At 38.2% G+C, this 20574-nt stretch overlaps 1 protein-coding gene across 1 annotated transcript in view; it reads left to right on the top strand.

Moving 5' to 3' along the window:
- Positions 1-20574, top strand: part of fam13a (family with sequence similarity 13 member A) — a 70579-nt gene that overhangs the window by 18638 nt on the left and 31367 nt on the right. The window contains exons 7-9 of the mRNA XM_084715180.1: positions 427-513; positions 7255-7502; positions 17030-17071. Coding sequence (XP_084571306.1) covers positions 427-513; positions 7255-7502; positions 17030-17071 — 377 coding nt within the window. The remainder of the gene's footprint in view (positions 1-426; positions 514-7254; positions 7503-17029; positions 17072-20574) is intronic.

The following is a 20574-nucleotide window of genomic DNA, read 5'->3' on the forward strand; positions in this document are numbered from 1 at the left end:
TTGGAGGCTACTGTGTTGCACTGCCATGTGTTTACAATAGCCCAGAAGAGACAAACCAAACACTGGCTGCTGGTTGCAATCTACGAGCTCCCCACTGCCTCTAAATCCTACACACTGTTCTTATAATTTACAGTAAAATTTAGCAATAATAAAACATAAAACTTTTTTCTTCAAGAACTGCCAATGTAGCATGAAAGATTTTGTCAAATTAATGATAGAAGATGAAGAAAATGTAGTAAAGTGATCACTTAAGGTTATTTTGATTCATGATTTTTATAACAACATCTAGCACATTAATTAGGATTATCTTGCAACCTGACATTGATTCACATACTCTCTTATTTCACACACACATTCTTCTACATTTCATTGCTATGTATTGTTTTATAAATAATGTTTGTATTTTCTCTCCATACATTTTCCAAGGCTGGACAAAAAACCCCACCACAAAATGCAGAACCTCTGAACAAATCCTCCACTGACACTCCACAAGCGAGGCCAAGGAAAAGGAAGGTACAGAAAACAACAGCATTTTGTAATTAATTACTACGATAACCCGTTCAGTTGTTAGTACAGTCTATGTCTCACCTATCTAATAAATGATTCATGCTTTCTTATCTGCTGCATTGCCTTGGTGCTGATTAGGCTGAGGCCATCTCTCAGACTGCCTCTGATGCCTGTGGCCTCGCTGTTCAGGTCACATGATGTGATTTGATAAAGGCAATCTGCTGCAGGAAACAACAACAGGCTTATTTGCAGAGAGAGTCAAACATGGGCTATGGTATGCTCTTCCGACTGTGTTGTGGTATTATTACAGATGAACTCTGCCACAAGAGCTGCATTAAGTCATAAATGTGATTACAATGCAGGCTTAGAAATTTCCTGTTTGTGTACTTGTAGTAGAAACTGAGCTCTGGGTGCATTATTTTTTATCAAGGTCAATAAGAGAGCTACAGTTATAGAAGTAAATTCTAAATTCTATGCATAGGTGCAGACTCAGGTGCATGTATGTTCACATTTATGTGATAAAATGATGAGTTATTTCTGTGAGTTTGGCTTCAGTTTGACAACAGTGACAGACTGAAATGATCTCTCTGTAGTTGTTTCCGGAGCAGTTTTAAAGAAACATCTGATATCGTAAATGCGGTCTACATTTCAAGAGCAGTGTCACTGTTGAGATAAAAGAAATGCTGACTGACAGCAAGATGAAGAAAAGTGTAAGAATGTTTTTATATCCCTGAAATTACTTTAAGCTATGAAGGTAGCTCCTCTATCTCACTGTGCTTGTAGGCGCACAGCTCTGCAGCAAGCTAAACACACTTTTAGTAAAGGGTGTTGACAACAGGTTGCCCTTGAAGTTTTTATTGGAAGCAATTTAGTATTGGACAGCAAATTCAATGACAGTGATTACAAACCAGGAAAGGATGAGATTCAATTACAAAAGTTAGACAATAGGTATTGTAAACACAAATTAGTAAAGGAACAAGGAAACAGGATTCACAACAACTGTGGCTGCTGTCAAATTACTTACTGTATATATTGTGCTTCATATCCGGAAGAAAAAATATCACTAAGACCAACATTAATTTGTCACACACATAGCATCCACACAAGTGAAGCTTAAAATAATAAATATTACATGGTTCCATAATAATAAATATTCCAATATTAGCCAACAGTAATTCAGCAGTTAGTTTAAGGGAAAAGTTGGGACTTTCCTGTGGTTATCCAATCAGTGTTGATGGTAAATGTAGCCAATTGAAGCAATACATTCCTGCGTTCTGTACCGACAGAGAAAACTGAATTCTCCAACAGCAAAATCTGTTCTTCTTTTTATACAGTGATGCCATTGCATACGTGGAAGAACTGCAGGCTATTTCAGCTTGAATTTCTAGTCTCTTCCTCTCAGTAGCTGGTGCTAGATAGGCCTCGGTGTCGGTACTCGATAACTTTAAGGTGTTAACCAAAATAACCCAAGTGGTATGGAAACTTCTCGAGTGAAGCGATGCAGAGTTGGCAGAGTTGGCAGTTGAGCATTCTGAGATGTCACCAAAAGTTAAAAAGTATAGCTACACTACACCCCTGTGGCATCTGGTCTGGTAAAAATAAATACATAAAATGTAGAAGGATTATTTCAGGATTGCTTCCATCCACATGATGGATGTTGAATGAAATAGAAAAAAGGTATCAAATGAAGTACATATTGGTACTGTTATTGGTACTGGTATGATGTTTTTTTTAAATAATGCTCAGCTCTAGTGTTAGCTAAGTCTTTTCATCACATAAGACTGTAGGCTAGGGTGGTGATACATGGCAAGGTGGACGTGGGTGTCAGAAGCTTGTGCACAATTCATCCTGGTACATGTAGGCACTGCCAACATGGCTTCATGATGAGCAGGAACATTTAGGTTTCTTGGTTGATATAGCGCACACTGAAGAATTAATTGTTTCAGCTGACTACATTTACCATCAACACTCACTGGACATCCACGTGAAAATTGTTGAATTTTACCTTTAACTAGAATGGTGTATTAGCAACACATGAGCTCCACATAGCTTGTGTAGTGACTAGCAAGTGCTAGTGCCAGTAATGTTCTTGTTGGGTCTCTGTAAATAGTATTATAGTACAATCTAGACCTACTTTATATGAAAAGTGCCCTGAAATAAATGTGATATGATTAGGCACTATATAAATAAAATTTACTTGACTTAGTTACCAGTAAGCTCATCATTGAGAAACTAAAATCACAAAACAGCTATAGGACCACCTGCAGATAATGCTCCAACAAGGACATCTTAGGAGTAGATAAAAGATATCAGTGCTTCCTCAAAGAAAGATTTGATGGTGCATGTAGCAAAGTCAGTTTAAGACCTGTGGCAGTAGTGGTTGCTACTAGCAACAGTATGTTCAACTGAAACAACCTGATGTTGTCAGAACAGTAGCCAGCAGCAGTAAAGCAATCTAACAATACCGAGAGTCTCTGTTTAGGAGCTTTTGTAACACTAAACCCATTAACCTGAATATCCAACTGCTGATTCCAAAAGACTCAATTCCTCTGAAAATGACAATTGCTTTTACTGCTCTAAAAGGTGTGACCTCCTTAATGATTTATCAAGTGATTCATCATCGCCTTTAATATTAACTTTTATAACTACATTTCCCAAACACTGCTGGGAACCCCTTCCATAAAAAATGTGTCACCCTCAAGGCCAGACAAAACAAAGATTTGGCCTTTAATGCTTGCTAAGATTTATAAATACTATTGAAGTGTAAGTTTTGGACTGATCTCCACTCACACGTCACCACCAGAGCTATACCATACTGGATGTTTTGCATGGTGTTGCTGTGGTGTTATAAATTATACAGTATTTACTAGCCTCAGGTCAGGTCTAGTGGTGAGAGGAAAGCACTCAAACAAACAAACACACCCACACACACTTCAGTTAGAGGGCCCTAAACATGTCTGTTGTAACAGTTTGATTTATGATGCACCTGTCATTAAAAAGCATGAACGTGTGACCAAAGGGGAACTTGTGTTTTGTTGAACACACAGAGATGTTCATACACACACTGAGAAATCCAAAAGGAATACAGTTATTATTGGCAGTGTACTAATTCCTTGTGGTTGCATTAATTCAGCATTGCAAAAAAGCCCTGTGTTGCTATGGTTAGAACCACAGAAACATGTCAATACTTTTTTGGGAAATATGCACATGTCAGCTTTGCGCTTATACTAACAACCACTATTTAAAAAGGTTCAGTGAGAGTAGTTGTTGTGGTTGTGCAAACAAGAACAGCTATGGATCAGTTTGTAAAGACACTGCTGAAAAACTATACATCTGACAAATGAGCTGTTACCAGTCAGTAAATAGAGATCGGTTAAGAGAGGCAATTGCCTTTTCATTTTAGCAGGTTACAGGAAAAAAGGCATACCAAAAGTAAAATATTAAGTTCTCAAGTTTTTTTTTCTGGCTTTCTTTGCAGTCTTTTAATATTTTAGTCACAAACAAACTATTAGTTAATCCATGATTTAGAAACCAGGTCACATCCTCATTTTGGACTGTCAGGCTTCTTTGCCATCTGGCCTATTTAGCTTCCACTTGTTGTTGCTCCATTTGAGCTCTTTTTTATGCATAGGCAGAAACTGAGAACCAGGAATGGAGGCAGCATGACGGGTCAATGGTTAACACTATTGAAAGCGACCTGCAGTTTGATTTTTAGCTATCGCTGTCAGGAGTTTCCATGACTGTGTCTGAAATCATTCACTGCTCCCTATATACACTATGTCACTACCAGGCATAGAATTTCATTACTTTAGGCACAAGGTCACTTAGCCTTGGGTGCTGTCAGTTTTTTTAAGGGCACAAATTCCAGATCAGCAATTAATTCAAATAAAACAATGATTATAAGTGCATGGAAATTTTAACTAAAATGTTAAGGATGATTTTATTTTTATTCAGTTTTTGACTAATTTGTTAAAGGGATAGTACTGATTATTTGATGTAGGTTTGTGTGGGGCACGTATCGATAGTCAGTGTATTACCACAAAAATATTCTGATTGTAGTGTACACTTAAAAAGAAATTGATTGTTTTAGGTTGACTTTTTTAAGTGGCTAAAATACCTCTTGTTGCTGACCCTGTCCACTGCTGGGTCTTTCTGTTGGTCACAATGCAGGTGCTCTTTGAATACTTAAGGTATTTTGAACTTATTCTTCAGGTGAAGGGCTCATTGCATGGATCAAACAGTCTTTGCAAAAAATCAAAAATGCAAGGCTCCTTCAAAAAGACATAGCACTTTTCATATACAGCTTGTCTTACCACTGCATGCAAGCTCTAAGGTAACAGTGTTGAGGAACACCTTCCTTTTAACAGGCAGAAATATGGAGGTTTTGTTTATTTGTAGTGTGTGTGTGGTGAGGATTATTATACACTATATAGCAAACTGAAATGATGTACACTCTAATTTACTATCATTACCATCATACATTGCATGGACAGAGGATATTTTAATTTAGATGAGATGCAGATGAAAGGAATGAAGCAAGTAGTTTTCACATTTTTTTGGACTGGTTAGTTTTCATCATACCTGTCAGACAAGACCTTCTCAATTAATGTTCATAATAATGCTTCATCTTCTGAAGCTCTGTTCTGCAGTGTTCCCCAAGGTCTGTCCCTGATCTGATGCTGTTTGCTTTGTACCTGCTCCCTATTGGGCAGTTAATGAATAATTTTAAAGGTATCTCCCAGTATTGTTATACAGATGATATTCAATTATATATTTCATTTGAGCCTGTGTATCCAAACTGACTGTTCTACTTAATTGCCTTAACTCGATCAAAGCCTGGATGGCTGATAATTTTCTGCACCTTTACACTAACAAACCAGAAATTCTATTTATCCTCTTCTATAAAACGTAGATGGCTCTATGGGCCAAGCTATGTGTCTTGACCAGCACATAAATGCTTTGCTTTTGTTTCTATCACCATGGTAACATTGCTAATCTCAGGGCCATTGTCTCCATAGCTGAGATGGAGATGATTATACCTGCATCTATTTAATCCAGTCTTGATTATTGTAATTCTGTTTTCACATGTCTTAACAAAACATCCATAAACTGCTTACAAGCAATCCAGAAACGCTGCTGTCAGGTCCTCTAAAAGGTCTCATGTATCACCAAACCTGATGTCTTTACACTGGCTTCCCGTCAGGTTCAGAGTCAAGTTCAAGATTTTTGTAATCACATTTAGAGCCTCACATAGGAAGGCACCTGCCTGCATTAAAAGAACTACTACAGACATATAATACCAGCAGGAATCTGAGGTCCTCTGATCAGGGTTTGCTGGTTGTTCCTCATTCCAGACTCAACACAAAGGGTGACTTTGCTTGTGAGATTGTTACTTCTACATGTTGGAACTCTATTTCTTTGGCCTTGTAATCTGTGGACACTGCTGACACCTTTAAAAAACAAGAGCCATCTTTGAAGACTTGCCTTTGTTTAATCACTTCTGTTTATTTTGGTTTTTAGTTGGTCATTTAATGTTTAATGTCTGCTGTTTGGTCTCTTATTTGGTCTTTTTTTTATTTTTGTGAAGTAGTTGTTATTAAGAGAAAAAATTCAGTTCCCGTTTTTTATACAAACACAAAATTGATGCAGTGCCTGTATGAATGTCATAACTTTCAATCAGCTTTGTTTGATAAACTTTTTTACTTTTTTCTTTAAAGCAAAATAAGAATACAAAAAGGACAGTGCAGTCAGAAAAAACCTAAAACCATAAACCAACCAAGATGACAGCACCATGTCACCAAACACCATTGGAGTTTTTGGTTACCACAGCACTGTTTTCTACTTGGATTTTAGGATGGGGATGTTTCCCTAGGAAAAACAAGCCAATGTCCACATTCATTTTCTCTTTCTCTGTTTCTGTGAATAACAAATTTAGCTAAACCAATTACTAAGCCCTGAGAGGCAAAATCTATACCAGGTCTCGCTTTTTTCCAGCTAATTATGTTCCCAAAGATTCACCCATTAAGTGCACCAATGACTAAATGGAGGCAGCGTCCATAGATTTTAGAACAACCCATTAAGTTAAACCCCAAATGGAAATGTTCTGTTGATAATTGGTGTAAAGAAAAGCAGAAAGCCTTTCAATTCAACCAATGTTTATCTAGAGCCCAGCCTCTTTTAGCACTGGTTGTTTTTGACCATCATCAATACTCAAGCTGCTGGCGTCAGACCCATTTCATACCCTGTTTACCACAGCCAAGCGGCTATTTGGCTTCAGCTATACCAGTCCTCTCCATATATACTAAGAGAAAGCTCTGTGACACATTCTTTAATACTTTTCTCAGGCTTCCTTGGGTAAAAATGCAGAAGGATTCTTCTCAGAAAGTGGCTGTAGTTAGGTTGAGGTTCTTCTCCTACATTAAAATCAATGGTTCACGCAGCTTATACCCACTCAGGGTCAGCACGGTAAGACAAACACCAGTCTAACCTTACAGTATTACTCACTAACCTCTTTTCTCCCTTGCCACTTTGATGGCTCTTTTACTGCTCTCTGCTTCACCTTGGAAGATCTTCAAATGCATGTATCTTCAAATGTAGTAACCCGAGAAAAGGTTGAAAGCTTGTGTGTGGTTGTATGATAAGCTTGATTGTTCAGAAATGTTAGTGTATCATTTACGTCTCATGCTGTCTCATGTTTCCCCGTCACGAGACTCACCTGTTGTTGGCATGTCCCTCTGTGTAAAACAGGTGAGGAAAGGGAAGAGTGACAGCATGGCTGAAGTGCTTCCTCAGCCACGCCGCTCTGCCGGGTTGCCCCATGCAAGGCCCCTGTCCATACCAATAGTTTTGCCCCTGACCTCTGAGCTGAGGAGCTCCAGTCCAGAGGTGATGGACACAGCTCCGGTACCCCTGGCTCGTAAAGATACTCTGGACACTGGATCGTCACTCAGCCACCTCGACATCAGCCTCACTGGCAGCATGGAGGCCCTCAGCAGGTCAGTGTTTGTAAGAAAACTATAAATACATACTGATATTTCTTGCAAGTCGCAGACTCGGAATAATAAGCATATTTCTGAAATCACCGTATGACCCATTTTTAGCATGTGGTGAGTTGATTACTGCAAGTTAAATACTATGAAAAGTTAAGCTTGCGATAAAGATATTATATTCGTAGATGCATTATGTTTACTTTATTGCTTTAAATGTACTACAAGTAGTTTTTAACTTGTTAGGAAAATGTCTCAATTTATAGGTATATTATGCAACATTTCCCTAAAATACAATGTGTAGATCCATTTAAAAAACATACATCTGAATCATCACTTATGACCCACTACAATTGTGTGGTGTGTCTGTATTTACAGAGACCCTACTTGTATTTTGTCTTATTTTTCTGTATTTTGAATGCTTCTGGGATTTAGCCTGTTTTGCAGTAGTGTTTAGCCCCCAGCCAATACAGCTAGTATGGTTTTGAGGGCAGAAATAAAAACTAAACGATCAACAGTTACATTACACTCACTTTCCTCTGGTCTTGTCTGTGAGAGCTACAGAAAGAGTTTTACACACAGACACACAGAGCCTATGTTTAAATTTTCAGAGTTACATTAGCCAGGAGCAGGAAGAAGAGATTTTTCTTCAGATAGTTGTGTTTTTTTACATGATATTTTATGGTGACGGGCCTCTAAAATCAACACAATATGAAAGTTCCTTGTAGTAGCTTTAATTCATTATTTGGGAAGGCTGTTTTTCAAATAAATATCTTCATCTTCTTAACAAGAGTGAAAAGAAAAGCCCAAAACTGAATTCGCTCTTGCAGTTAATGTTTTTGTTGGGATCACAGACTTGTCATTTTCATTATATCATATCAGTGTTGTCATTATTGGCATTGGTCAGTTCTCATTCTCATGTGCTTGTTTGGGTTTTCTGCGGGTACCCTGATTTCCTCGACTATCAAAAACACATATGGTAGGTCAGTTCTCCAGTACAACTGACCAAGAACTGGAGTTGGTCCCTGGGTGCTGCACAGCTGCTGGGCTAAATACACTGACTAAATCTCAGTGTGTTACTGTATAATATCTGCATTTGTGACCTTTACCTTTACCTTTATCTGTATTATGAAGTGTGACCATTTATGATATAAAACCTAAGGTCATATACATACACAACACAAAACAAAAATTCACTGCCACATACATAACAAAAATACTACTTGTTAAAAATTTAAAATTTTTCCTTTTGTGATGTCCAGTGTCAATGTGGAAAACTAAGGGGATTCTAGCTGTGGTAAATAGGTTATGACCACTGTTTGCGTAGGTGATGTGCTATCACTGGAGGGTGAGAGTGAAGAATCCCGCTTGTCTGACAGCGATCGGGGATCTAAAGCCCAAAGCCTCGTGGCAATGTGCCTTTGGCATGCAAACAAGCCTATTATAAGAAGCTGAAACTGGAACCACTCGGTGTTGAGTGTCATCAGCCCTGGAATAGCAAGGCTACAGCTGTGTCTGTTGTTGGGGCTCTCACTGCTTTGACCAAGGGCTCAGACTAGTATTCACCTTGGCTGTGTCCACACCTGCACCTGTACTAATACATTGTTGAAAACTTTTCCTCACCCACTCCAAAATGCAGTTTATCCACTATGCCTGTTTTCATTTGTGGGATTTTTCTCAGTGACCCCCTTTCCACCAACTGGAACCTAGTGCTGGTGCTGGGGTGGTGCTGGAGCTGGTTCAAAGTTGGTTCAGCTAGCGAACCTTCTAAGAACAAGCTTGCTTTTCCACAGGCTAGAGAGCCAAGTCATTACGGAACTGTATACGCCTCCAGTTTCATAGCACTTCTAATTTCAAGCGCTACTTTTTTAACTATTACTAATTACTACTGCCTACAAACGAACGATTGTGTCTGCCATTATTGGCAGACTGATCACACTGAAACATACTCAAGCAAGAAATAAATTCATCATGACTGTCTGCCGCGACCTCACCTGGTGTTACACTAGATGTGGTAACCCATCAGATTTTGTGACCCACATTCTTGGATGATGTACTTTGTTTGGCTGTGACTGACTGATGTATTGAAATGCTACGTATGCATTAACTCATCAGTATTAATTATAATCATTAATCATATGACATCTCCAAACCAGGGGGAATCTCATGGTTACTCTCTTGCCTAAAAAAACGCTTAATTAAGTGACATTAACAGCATTTAGCTTAACTCAAAATCTCCACCACAGTAGCAGACATTTCCTTTTGGTTGGTCATGATAATACCCCCCTCAGTCTTTGATGTAACCGTTGTTACTCTAGGCTCGGCAAAGACTTGGTGCCACCTTGGAAACAGTTCAAGGCTAAGAGCCAGTTCGTTGGCTGTCAAAACACAAAGTACTGGTTCAAAATTAGGCTCTGGCTCCAAACCAGCCCTGGAACTGCCTCGGTTTAAAAGAGGTAGTAATTGAGTGTCAGTATTCAGTCGGAAATATACGAAATATTAAGCAAATCAATAAATGGCATTCTGTATGTGTGATATTGAAGTAGTAAGATGATGCCGTTCTGGCTTCTACTACAACTTGTCGAACACACCAGTGACCTTTGGTATGACATTAATCAGACTTTGAAACTGTGTCAGCACCAGATCCATTAACACATTACATAAAAGTTTAGTATGACACGCACAGGGGTGTACTCTCACACATACCTGGATACTAAATTACACATCTCACTTCACTCACTTATGTACTTTGTATTTAAAAAATTATCCTCCAGATCAGAGGTTAGCAACTTTTTTGTCCCCCTCCAGTGGTTTCCTGTGCCTTTGACAAATAAATTCATGGAAATTAATAACGGTTCTACTTTAAAACATTAGAATTTTTGTTTTTCATTGTTGTAGGCTTAAAGTGAGTCTTACACTTACACTACAATTTTGAATTTATTAGTTGTGGCTCCAGACAGACTTTTTTTTTCATTTGATAGTAAAGGTTACTGACCCCTGCTCCAGATAATGCAAACTATTGCATTTGCGACCATCACTTGTTATGGAACAGGTGTTCTTGTCTGTATGAAGTGGCAAATGTAATGCTTCCAAGGTGGCAGGAGCTTTCCTCACCATGTCAGGGTAACAGTAAATCTCCTGGTAGCTTTCCCTCACACCCTTTTAAATTCTCCTTGTCAGGTCGCACTGGGGTACTGATATACACACAGTATGACGGGGAACCCCAGTAAAGTGCGTCAGCAGTCTGAACTCTCTGGTATTTACTAATAAACACCTGTGGTTTACAGAAAGACTAAAAGGATTTTACTATCTCTAATGCTAGAAGGCTTTTGATACCCACTAGGAGTTTTTGGTAAATTAAAGACACTGGAGCTTTCAAATATTCAAATTCAAAGCATTCATGTGAATAAAACAAAAAACATAACATTTATGAGTTTGTATATGAAAATAGCTTTGATTTTAAAGAGCTGTGATTTTGACACATAAGCCCATTGCAATTGCATGATAATTTTCCATAAGTGGGTCCATCAGTGTTTTCATCTCTGTAGCTGTTCTCATGCGGGCTTGTCAGCTTGCTCTCACTTTCTATAGGTATGTGTCAGACATATCTGTGTCAGCATAATGCAGCACACACAGCCAACTGGGCTACATTTGAATTAAAGAGAAAGAAAAGAAAAGAAAAATGCCATGTTGGGCAAGTAAATCTGGCAAAAGAAATTGAACTATTAAACTATTTTGATAATCAATTAAATGTGAAATTAATTTTTCATGAAAAATGTCAGGAAATGTTGTTTGCAGCCTGTCAAATATTAACTTTTCCAAATTTATTATGATATTAAACTGAATATGTTTGGATTTTAGACTGACACAAATTAAGGCAAGGCAATTAAGGCAATTAAGTTCAGTTGTTCTTTGATAGCAACCAATAAGTGACACAGTTTGTATAGGGGGAAGTAAATATTGACTTCAGGCAAGTACATTTCTGACCCACTTGCCAGACCGGACAAGTGGGGAAAAAAAATATTAACATTGAACCCTGTAATTTATCCATCTAGATAGTTTTGGTGTGAGTTGTAGAGTCTGCCTTCTCTTGAATGTATTTGAACTAGATGGCACTTGGCTAGCGGCGCTCAAAGCTCCCGAAAAATACATTTGAAGAACTCAACAGTAATGTGTTCTGTCAGAGTCCCATGTAGAACTACACCCACCAAATGTATCGTCTGTGAATTATCATGTTTTTATTATGTTGTTATTTTTTGGAGCTTTGAGCACCATAAGCCAAGTGCCATCAAAATCTAATATATTCGAGAGAAGGCAAACATCTCTACAAGCTGATATCACCAAAACTTGACAAGTCACACCAAAGCAATCAAGACGGATGAGCACTACACAGAAAAGGAATAATGCATATTTTTGATTTTGGGATGAACTATCCCTTTAACATGTTTAACGTAACACTTTGCCTCCTCTTTATCACAAACACTAATCCATTAATTTTGTATGCCACAGTGCTCTCACCTGTACCTGAAATATGACACCAGCCTCAATCACCACACAGAGCCAACATAAGCCAACATAGCAGCGTCATGTGAACTTATTCTGCTCTCAGCATTGCGTATTTTTCACATAGGGAATGCATACAGGCTTTTGTGTAGAGTTGCTATGGTTCACTGACTCTTGTGATGTAACTATTGGGTTTCTTAGAAGCCCATTGGAAATAGGTGGGAGTGAGGAACGTAACAGTGTGGTGTGAGGGCAGGTTCCCTGTGGGTATAACAGTATTGTTGGCCGCTTGTCAGGAAGTCTCATCCGTCATCCTGAAAGCCTGACGGCACATATTTACAGCATGTCCTGCAGGCTGGATCAAACTGGTTCTCCTGCACTTTTCATGTTAGTATCTTTCTTTTCCAAATTTCATACAGGACTATGACCCTTAATTGTACTAAGATTTAAGGTCTATAAAGAGTCTCAATCAGCTCACAGGATATCTAGAAGTGCTAAATCAAAGCCAACCAGATATGCAGATTTATTCTTGAAGATATTCCCCACCTGACGTGAAGACTCCCCACCAGGGGCCAAAGATAAACAAAGGCCCTCCACATTCCCTGTTCTCTGTCTTTTCCATTTCTTGAATAAATAATAAATCTTAAAAAATAAACTTTCATTTTGTCTGTGTGCAGACGATGAATTGCTGAGTGTCACAACCTTAAAACAGAATCTGTTCTTAAGTCTAGTGGTATGGCAGCAGATACTTCTGTATCTCTTGGCAGATGGCAGCAGGATGAACAGGCTGCAGATGACAGCCTGCATCCTTTAGTATCCTTCTGCTTCCATCTTTTTTCAGGTTAGTTTCCCTTCTTCCCATTCAAATTAGTGGGAAGGTCCTGAGACACACATACACACAATTAAGCATTCTGATGCCATTTCAGCACATGGATTTTTAGGAAAACATAATTAATTAGTGAAAATTAATACAGATATTTTATTGGGCCCTTAGTATCTTTGGGTCTAAGGCAATTGCTGACATTTGACTAATGATACAGTAGAAAGATGACATTCTGCATAATAAGTCTGATGTTCATGTTCAGTTACTGACCTAAATTTATGCCTGGATTAATTGTAAGGGGAAAAATGATTGCAGGTGTTACTAAGTAAGCAGCCAAAATCATCTGTACGTCTTTTAAAATGTAACTATTAATGAAACGACAATTTAATTAATTGTTCAAGCAACCTTTCAAAGATAAATACCAAAATTTACTTGTTTTAGCTTCACAAATATGATTTGTTGCTTTTGTCTGAGTTCATTTGGATTTTGAATTGTTAAAGATGAAACTTTGGGTGCTGGTCTCTGAGAAATTGTGAGGGGAATTTTTTAATATTTTCTAATATATAAAGAGAAAACAATTAGGCAAAAAAGCAAATAGATTCATTAACACGAAAATACTTGTTAAATACAAGCTTAATTTCACTTAGTATTTGGAATTCTTTTAGGTCCTGCAGCAGTAATGGTCATGATAAAGAGAAGTGATGCAAAAACTCCATCTGAGAACTGAGGACTAACAGGTTTCATCTGCAAGTGGTTACATTTGTCTGCAGGTCTAATCGTGCCTCAGCTTAAAACCTGAAGCATGATGGTTGATGGCTGTGCTGCTTTAACACTGTTTTCTCTGCTGGAATGAGTATACTAAGCATAGCTTAGCCAGGCTTATCCAACAAATGCTTTAGGTCGTGACCACCAAACAATTTGTACTCAGAGATATTCTAAGAATGTCTAACACCCATCAAAAAGCTGATGGTTTGGGGGTCCTGCATGGAGTGGAGACTGAACAGAGGAGATACACGAGGGGACTTTGGCTACACAGGTCCTGAATCCTCAATAACTCTTTATTAATTAGTGCAGTAAATTATAAAAAAGAGAACTTCACTAAAGAGTTGATGCATTTAAGAGCAACTTTTGTCAGTTTTCCTTAACCAGACTGTTCTTCCCCCTTTTTTTTTTTGCAGTACTAGCTCAAAGAATAGCCTCACTTAACATGTTTTCAAGCAAAGATATGGCACCACCAAAATTGTGTTCGTATCTGAAATTCAATAAGAACTGAACTTATTTACACTATAGCGAGTGTTGTTGCATTGTGTTGTAACAGATTTTGGAAAAGGTAAGACAGGGTGGAAGGAGAGGGACCCTGCCAAGAAATTTCTCGAAAAAATGACCAGCATCCGTTTAGCCAGACTATCTTTGTCTACATATTTTTAAAAATTTTGAAAAAGTGGAACGTGTCCAGATTGACCAACTTGTCATTGGTAGTTTTCCGTTCACCCTGGAGGGATCAGGCCCTTTCTGAGTACCCCTACAAAGCTTCTCGTTATCCCCTCAGTAAGGTAGTGGGTAAGCAGGATTTCCGCTTTTGCAATTCACGGCGGCAGTGACGGCACACATTATTTTAATACGCTTGCCAGACTGTGTAACACCAGTTAAGAACAAGGGAGTGAGGAAAAAAAACCATTCACCCCTGTGGTTCCAAAAGAATTTGGAAGTGTTTGTGGTGAACTACACCTGCACCGAAGAACACAGGCCCGTTTCCTGTACATTGTGTCATTTGAGAAGAGTTTTGAAGTTCAATGAACTTTGGCCCATTTCGATTCCTGCCTGAATTGAAATCTAAATCCTTTGTTTTTAACTTGTTGAGGTGCTGCCCAAAGGGCCAAAGTGGTTTCCCCTCCTCTCGACGAGCCTGCCCCTTACAGTAAGCCACATGAAAGCACGTCATGTACCAAAACACACCAGGGAACCAAACGTTCACTGATTGGTCCACTCAACAACAGCTCTGTCTTTTGTGTTTCAGAACATCAACATGTTTACAACCTACAGTCAGACTGTTCATTGTGCAGTAGGCAAAGGTATCCAATATTGGAATGTGTCTCAGTTGAGGTAGAGACCTCATTTCCAATGTATCTGAGGTTTCTGTTCCCCTTTAACACCTCAAACAAAACCAGCAAGACAGAATATTTTACTGCTGTGTGCATCATCAGTGTGGTGTGAATGCTTCTTCTGGCTGCTGCTGATCTGTCTACTGTCTGGTTATAAAGGACAGGAAACTTTGATTACAGAAGACGTTTATTAATTTATCTGCTGATTATTCACCTGATTTTGGTTGTGTACTTGTTTGTTCATATAATGTTTGAAAGCTGTGACAAATTACTTAAGTCCAACCTGTCACACACCACATTGCTTGTTTTCTCCGACCAACAATCCATAACTCAGCGAAAAACACACAGAAAAGCAGCAAATTATCACAATGAGAATGTGCATGTAGGTATCTTTGCTTAAAATAGTTCTGCATACTTGTATTGAGACATTTAGAGTAATAGTTTTGGAGAACAAACACAAAGTTATGCTGGGCTCTTGTCACACACTAAGTGATAAATACTCAGTTGAGTAGTTGACGTGTCAAAAATAGTCTGTAATGTATGTTCTCTGCATCTGCTGAACCTGGTTTGTCAACATTTTTTTTACGCTGACCTTTTGTCCAAATCCTTTCTGTTGCATATTTGGAAATTGAGAGCACTGGTAGAGTTCACGTTGTCCCAACAAGTGTTTGCTTGTCACGGGTGAATTTCCAAAGGCAGACTGAATAGTGATAAACTGTCACACTGCTGTGTCGTGTTTAGTGAAAAAGTAGGCCATTTTCACAGCAGACATGCTGACCTATCATAGTAGGAAAAGTGCAGGTATTACTAACAACACTGACACTGGCTTTGTTCTATTCAAGTATCCTAGTAAACCATAACAATTAGCCTGTTTCCACCAGCACATTGCTACATCATTTCTTTTTGCAAAAACCAAAGGCTCAACAGTAGTGACCAACATGCTGGGACAAATGGAAAAAAAGACATAATTTAATGTATAACATTTGCTGAATTTACAAGAATGCCCAAATAATTAAGAATTTGTCATGGGCAGCATTTCACAAAGTTTATAAACTTTCTCCCAACTAAACAACTCACAAAATTGTGCAGTTTTTATGGTAGTCTGGGAACTTAATCCCTGGACAACAGAGACGTAGCCTGTGCTGGTTACTGTTTGTGTATTTGTTAACTTTAACACAATTACCAACAGTAAAATGTTGTCTTTAAATATTTTGTATAAATGATGAAATCAGTCTAAACGGGGTATTCAAGTACTTAGCTGCTAAATGTTAGCAGGTAGACGCACTTCAGATGCAGAGTAGCCACTGGTACAGCAATGCAACAACAAACTGACTGACTAAAATGTTTTTTTTGTTTTTTTACAAGGAAATTTAAAAAAGTCAGCATGCACATTACCAGGGCACTGAAACTGATGCAGCTAAATAGGCTTTGACCATCAATATTTTTAGAATTTACAATCTGGTTGATTTGCAGTTATAAAATACATTTAATATAAAGTTTAGCTGACACATCAAGTCATTGTAGCAAGGCATGAATTAATTTATAAAATAAGTGGCCCTTACCAAATTAACTAAACATATACAGTATGTAAAGACAGCCTTCATTTAACAAATTTATTTGTTACATGATCTAACTGGTCAGATTTGGTTACAGTGTTTTTCTTGCTGCTTTGACTTTGGAGGAGATAATACAACATTCAGCTCTGCCTAGGCAAACAAGACTAGGCGATTATGAAATTTTCAGTGTCTAAGTGCCAGGATATGAAAATGTTAGGCAACCTCAACATTCAGTGCCAACACCGAGTTCCTCTTATCGTTGCATAATTTCATCATGTGTTGCTGGCATACATCCAGTGGCTGCCTATATTCTAGAGCAGCACCCATTTCTCTCTTGGTTCATAATAATTACCAGAGACAAGTTCCACAAAGCCACTGATCTGCAGCACAGCATGGCTATTATTCTGCAGACAAAAGCCAGCCTTATGCTCCTATTTTCAGCCCCAGTGACATGTAGAGATGAAGAGGGGGCGCTTCATGTTTTTATACCATAGTACTTTATAACCACATCCTGCATCCCGTCTTGATTGTGTGTTTGTTTTCATATTGCAGCTCCCAAGAAGAGGAGAGGCCAATATCTCCCTTCTACATGAGGTAGGCCTCCTGTGTTTGTGTTAGAAAGCTGGCAGAACTGGGCGACAGTGTGTTGTTTTGAACTGGAGGTGTGGGGGAAGTGGCTGTGTGCTGCCTTACTGCATTATCATCGGAAACAATGGAACCACCAGTTAGAGGGAAAGCAGGGCAGCGTGCACATGCAACAGTTTGCTCACCACTGTTTTGGTTATTGTGGCGGAGGCAGCCACAGCACATGTTTCAGACACACCACTTAAACAAAACACATATCTGGGTGAAGACACAGTGTTTCACAATGGTTAGATCACTGAACAGTGTAGGAAGAATAATAAGTAGAACTATTTTGATTAATTTTATTATTATTTTTTTATTTCAACCAGATTATGAAAACTGAATATTCTATTTCCTCACTTGCAGAAAAAAAATGCGTGAGCATTGCGCTGATCATATCTGACTTTATCAAATCAATATTACTGAACTTAATGTCTTGTCTTGTCAGTAGTGACAGCGTGGGTAAAAATGAAGCCATTACAAGTGAATGTAATGATAATGTACAGCATTTATACAATATACAGTAAACTCCACGTGAAAGTGATAATGTTTCATTACAGTTTCATTACACCTTCTTGATAATCACCTGTTAATCATCAGTGACCCAGTTTCCCCTCAGTTTATGTTGATCTAAATTCAGCAGCTTGTTCAGTCAGTGTTAATGTCTGGTTCATCAGTTAGTCATTTGACGTTGGAACATTTTGGCTGATATGACCTCGGCACTCATATGGCTCCATTGTGGCTGTTTGTGTAATCAGTCATTTTTATTGCTTTTTCTCAAAAAGAACTGAATAGACTGAGGACAAAAGCTTCAAAGGAAAATACACTTTATGATTGTGTGCTTCATATAATAAATTGGCCATTCAAGCTTGAACGCTAAAAATTCACTGAGACTTTTACTGTCTGATTACACCTTGCTGTTGCAGGGTCACAGTTAAAAATACGTAGGTGACCAAAATTCTTAAATACAAACTTTTGTAGCTTTTGCAAAATCATTTTACAGTGTTACAGCTGTAAACTTGGATAGAACAAAAAGCCTCTGTATTAACTCTGACCGGGACATCTTGTCTCTTGTTTATAATGTAATAAAACAAATCCTTTCTATCCATGAAAGAAGGTCAAAGGTCCCAATTTATGCACTAATCCAAGTCCTAGATATGTAATTTTCTGAATTTTATGTATATAATCCAAAACTATTACCTGTTTTACTGTAGCGTGAGATATATAATCTCTTTGTCTGACTGACATAATCTCTGTACTCATTAAACTGGAGATGACCTTTTACTACTCACATTTGCAAGTCACATGAAGTCCCATTTACGACATTACATAGGTCTCTATGACTCATTATATGCATGTAAAGGCACTCAAGTATGTATACTTATATATATTATTTGTATACAGTAACAATGTAGTTGCACATGTGTATATGGCTACTGCGCATAAGGTACATGTATATAAAACATAATTGATGACTCTTGATTGAAAATAGTTCAAATTTGACTTGGAGATCCATCCAATAGTTGTTGCGATATTTCACTAAAAAAAGACATATATCAACAACATCCAGAAATGCCAGTGATTTCTCTGGACCCAAGCTCATCTGAGATGGACTGATGCAAAGCGGAAAAGTGTGCTGTAGTCTGACGAGTGCCCATTTGAAATTTCTCTTGGGAACTATGAACATTGTGACCTCTGGGCTGAAGAGGAGAAGGACTGTCACCAGTGCTTCCTTCAAAAGCCAGTATCTGAGATGGTCTGGGGGTGTGTTAGTGCCAGTGGCTCCATGGGTAACTGTCACATGTGTGAAGGCCCCACTGACACTGAAAGGTACATACAGGTTTTGGAGCAACATGTGCTGCCATCCAGACAATGTCTTTTTCCGAGACCTCCCTGTTTATTTCAGCAAGACAAAGGCCAGACACATTCTGCACATGTTCCAACAGCGTGGCTTCATAATGAAAGAGTTCAGGTACTAGACTTGCCTGCCTGCAGTCCAGACCTGTTCCATGTTGAAAATGTGTAGTGCATTATAAATACAAGAACAGAAACCCTGTCATATTAAGAAATGATGATGAAAGAATTTCACTTTCAGAACTTCAACAATTAATATCCACAGTTACCAAATGCCTACTGTGTGTTGTAAAAAGAAAAGGTAATGTAACACAGTGTTAAACAAGCCCCTACCTCAATGTTTTTGGGACGTGTTGTAGGCATTAAAAATTCAGAATGAGTGTGTATTTACAAAAAACAAAATGGTTTATCAGTATGAGCATTAAATATCTTGTCTTTGTACTGTATTTAGTTGAATATAGGTTGAAGAGGACTTACAAATTATGAAATTCTGTTTTTATTTATATTTTACATAGCATCTCAACTTTTTTGGAATTGCCGTGATTGTATACGTAATGTTTATGAGTTTGGGACTGTTATTTGGGCTAAACAAGGCCTTTGAATATGTTGTCTTGAGCTTTTTTTATACACTAAAAGATTAATCAGTGAACCGAAGAAATTCTTGACAGATTAAATGATAATGAAACCATTAGTTGCTGCCCTTATCTGGCTCACTACAGTGTCCTTGAATGACTAAGACTACTGTCTGTTGACGCTTTCTCTCCCCCTTTACTTCTCTCTGTCTCTCTCCCATTCACTTCTCTTGCTCACGTTCATCAATGACTAACTACATGGCCTACTTGCACTTTGGCACATACACACACACACACACACACACACATCCCATACAGACTTTCTGTCTCTCTGCTGAAGTCTACTTTCATTCCTTCACATACAGAGACTCTCAAGCTGCCACCACATGGGAGCTTAACCTCAGTCCAGTCAAAATGGATCATAGATCAACTTAATTTTCTTCTGTGAGTGTTGACCAAAGACTCTAAAGGTCCTGGCTAATATCTGACTGTGGTGTAATATTGGATTACCTGAATGGACGCCTCTGGGTACACAGTGTGGGGGATTTAACTGGCATAAGCCTCTGCTGTGGAAGCTTTGGAGTTGTTTCCGCCTTGCTTTTTTATGCCTTAAAGAACAATTGACTTTAAAACACCAAAACAGACACTAACTAGTGAAACATATTATTTTGTTCTTATTATTGTTTGCATAGCAATTTTCTCAGTTAGGAGGTCCTGAATGAAGCAATTATATACAGCAAACTTTAAGCTCTTGTAAAACAAAAACTGGCACTGCTGGCCTTTTATTCACACTCAAAAATAGAACATTTAAACCTCTAGACCTATAATTACACTACAGACCTGACTTAACAGTTCAGTAAATCTCACAGGAAAATAAAACAGTTGATGACTTGTAAATGGTCACAGGGTGAATTCAAAAATTGTATTTTGATCGTATTATATATACCTAATTGAATAGTTAAATAATTAAATGTTCTTCTTCTTCTATATCAAATATCAAGGTTATAGCTTGGCTGTGCCCAAAGCTAAAGAAAATCAGTCTGCCAG

The sequence above is a fragment of the Lutjanus erythropterus genome, chromosome 3 (assembly GCF_056507025.1).
Source record: "Lutjanus erythropterus isolate fLutEry1 chromosome 3, fLutEry1.hap2, whole genome shotgun sequence".
Classification (NCBI taxonomy): domain Eukaryota; kingdom Metazoa; phylum Chordata; class Actinopteri; order Lutjaniformes; family Lutjanidae; genus Lutjanus; species Lutjanus erythropterus.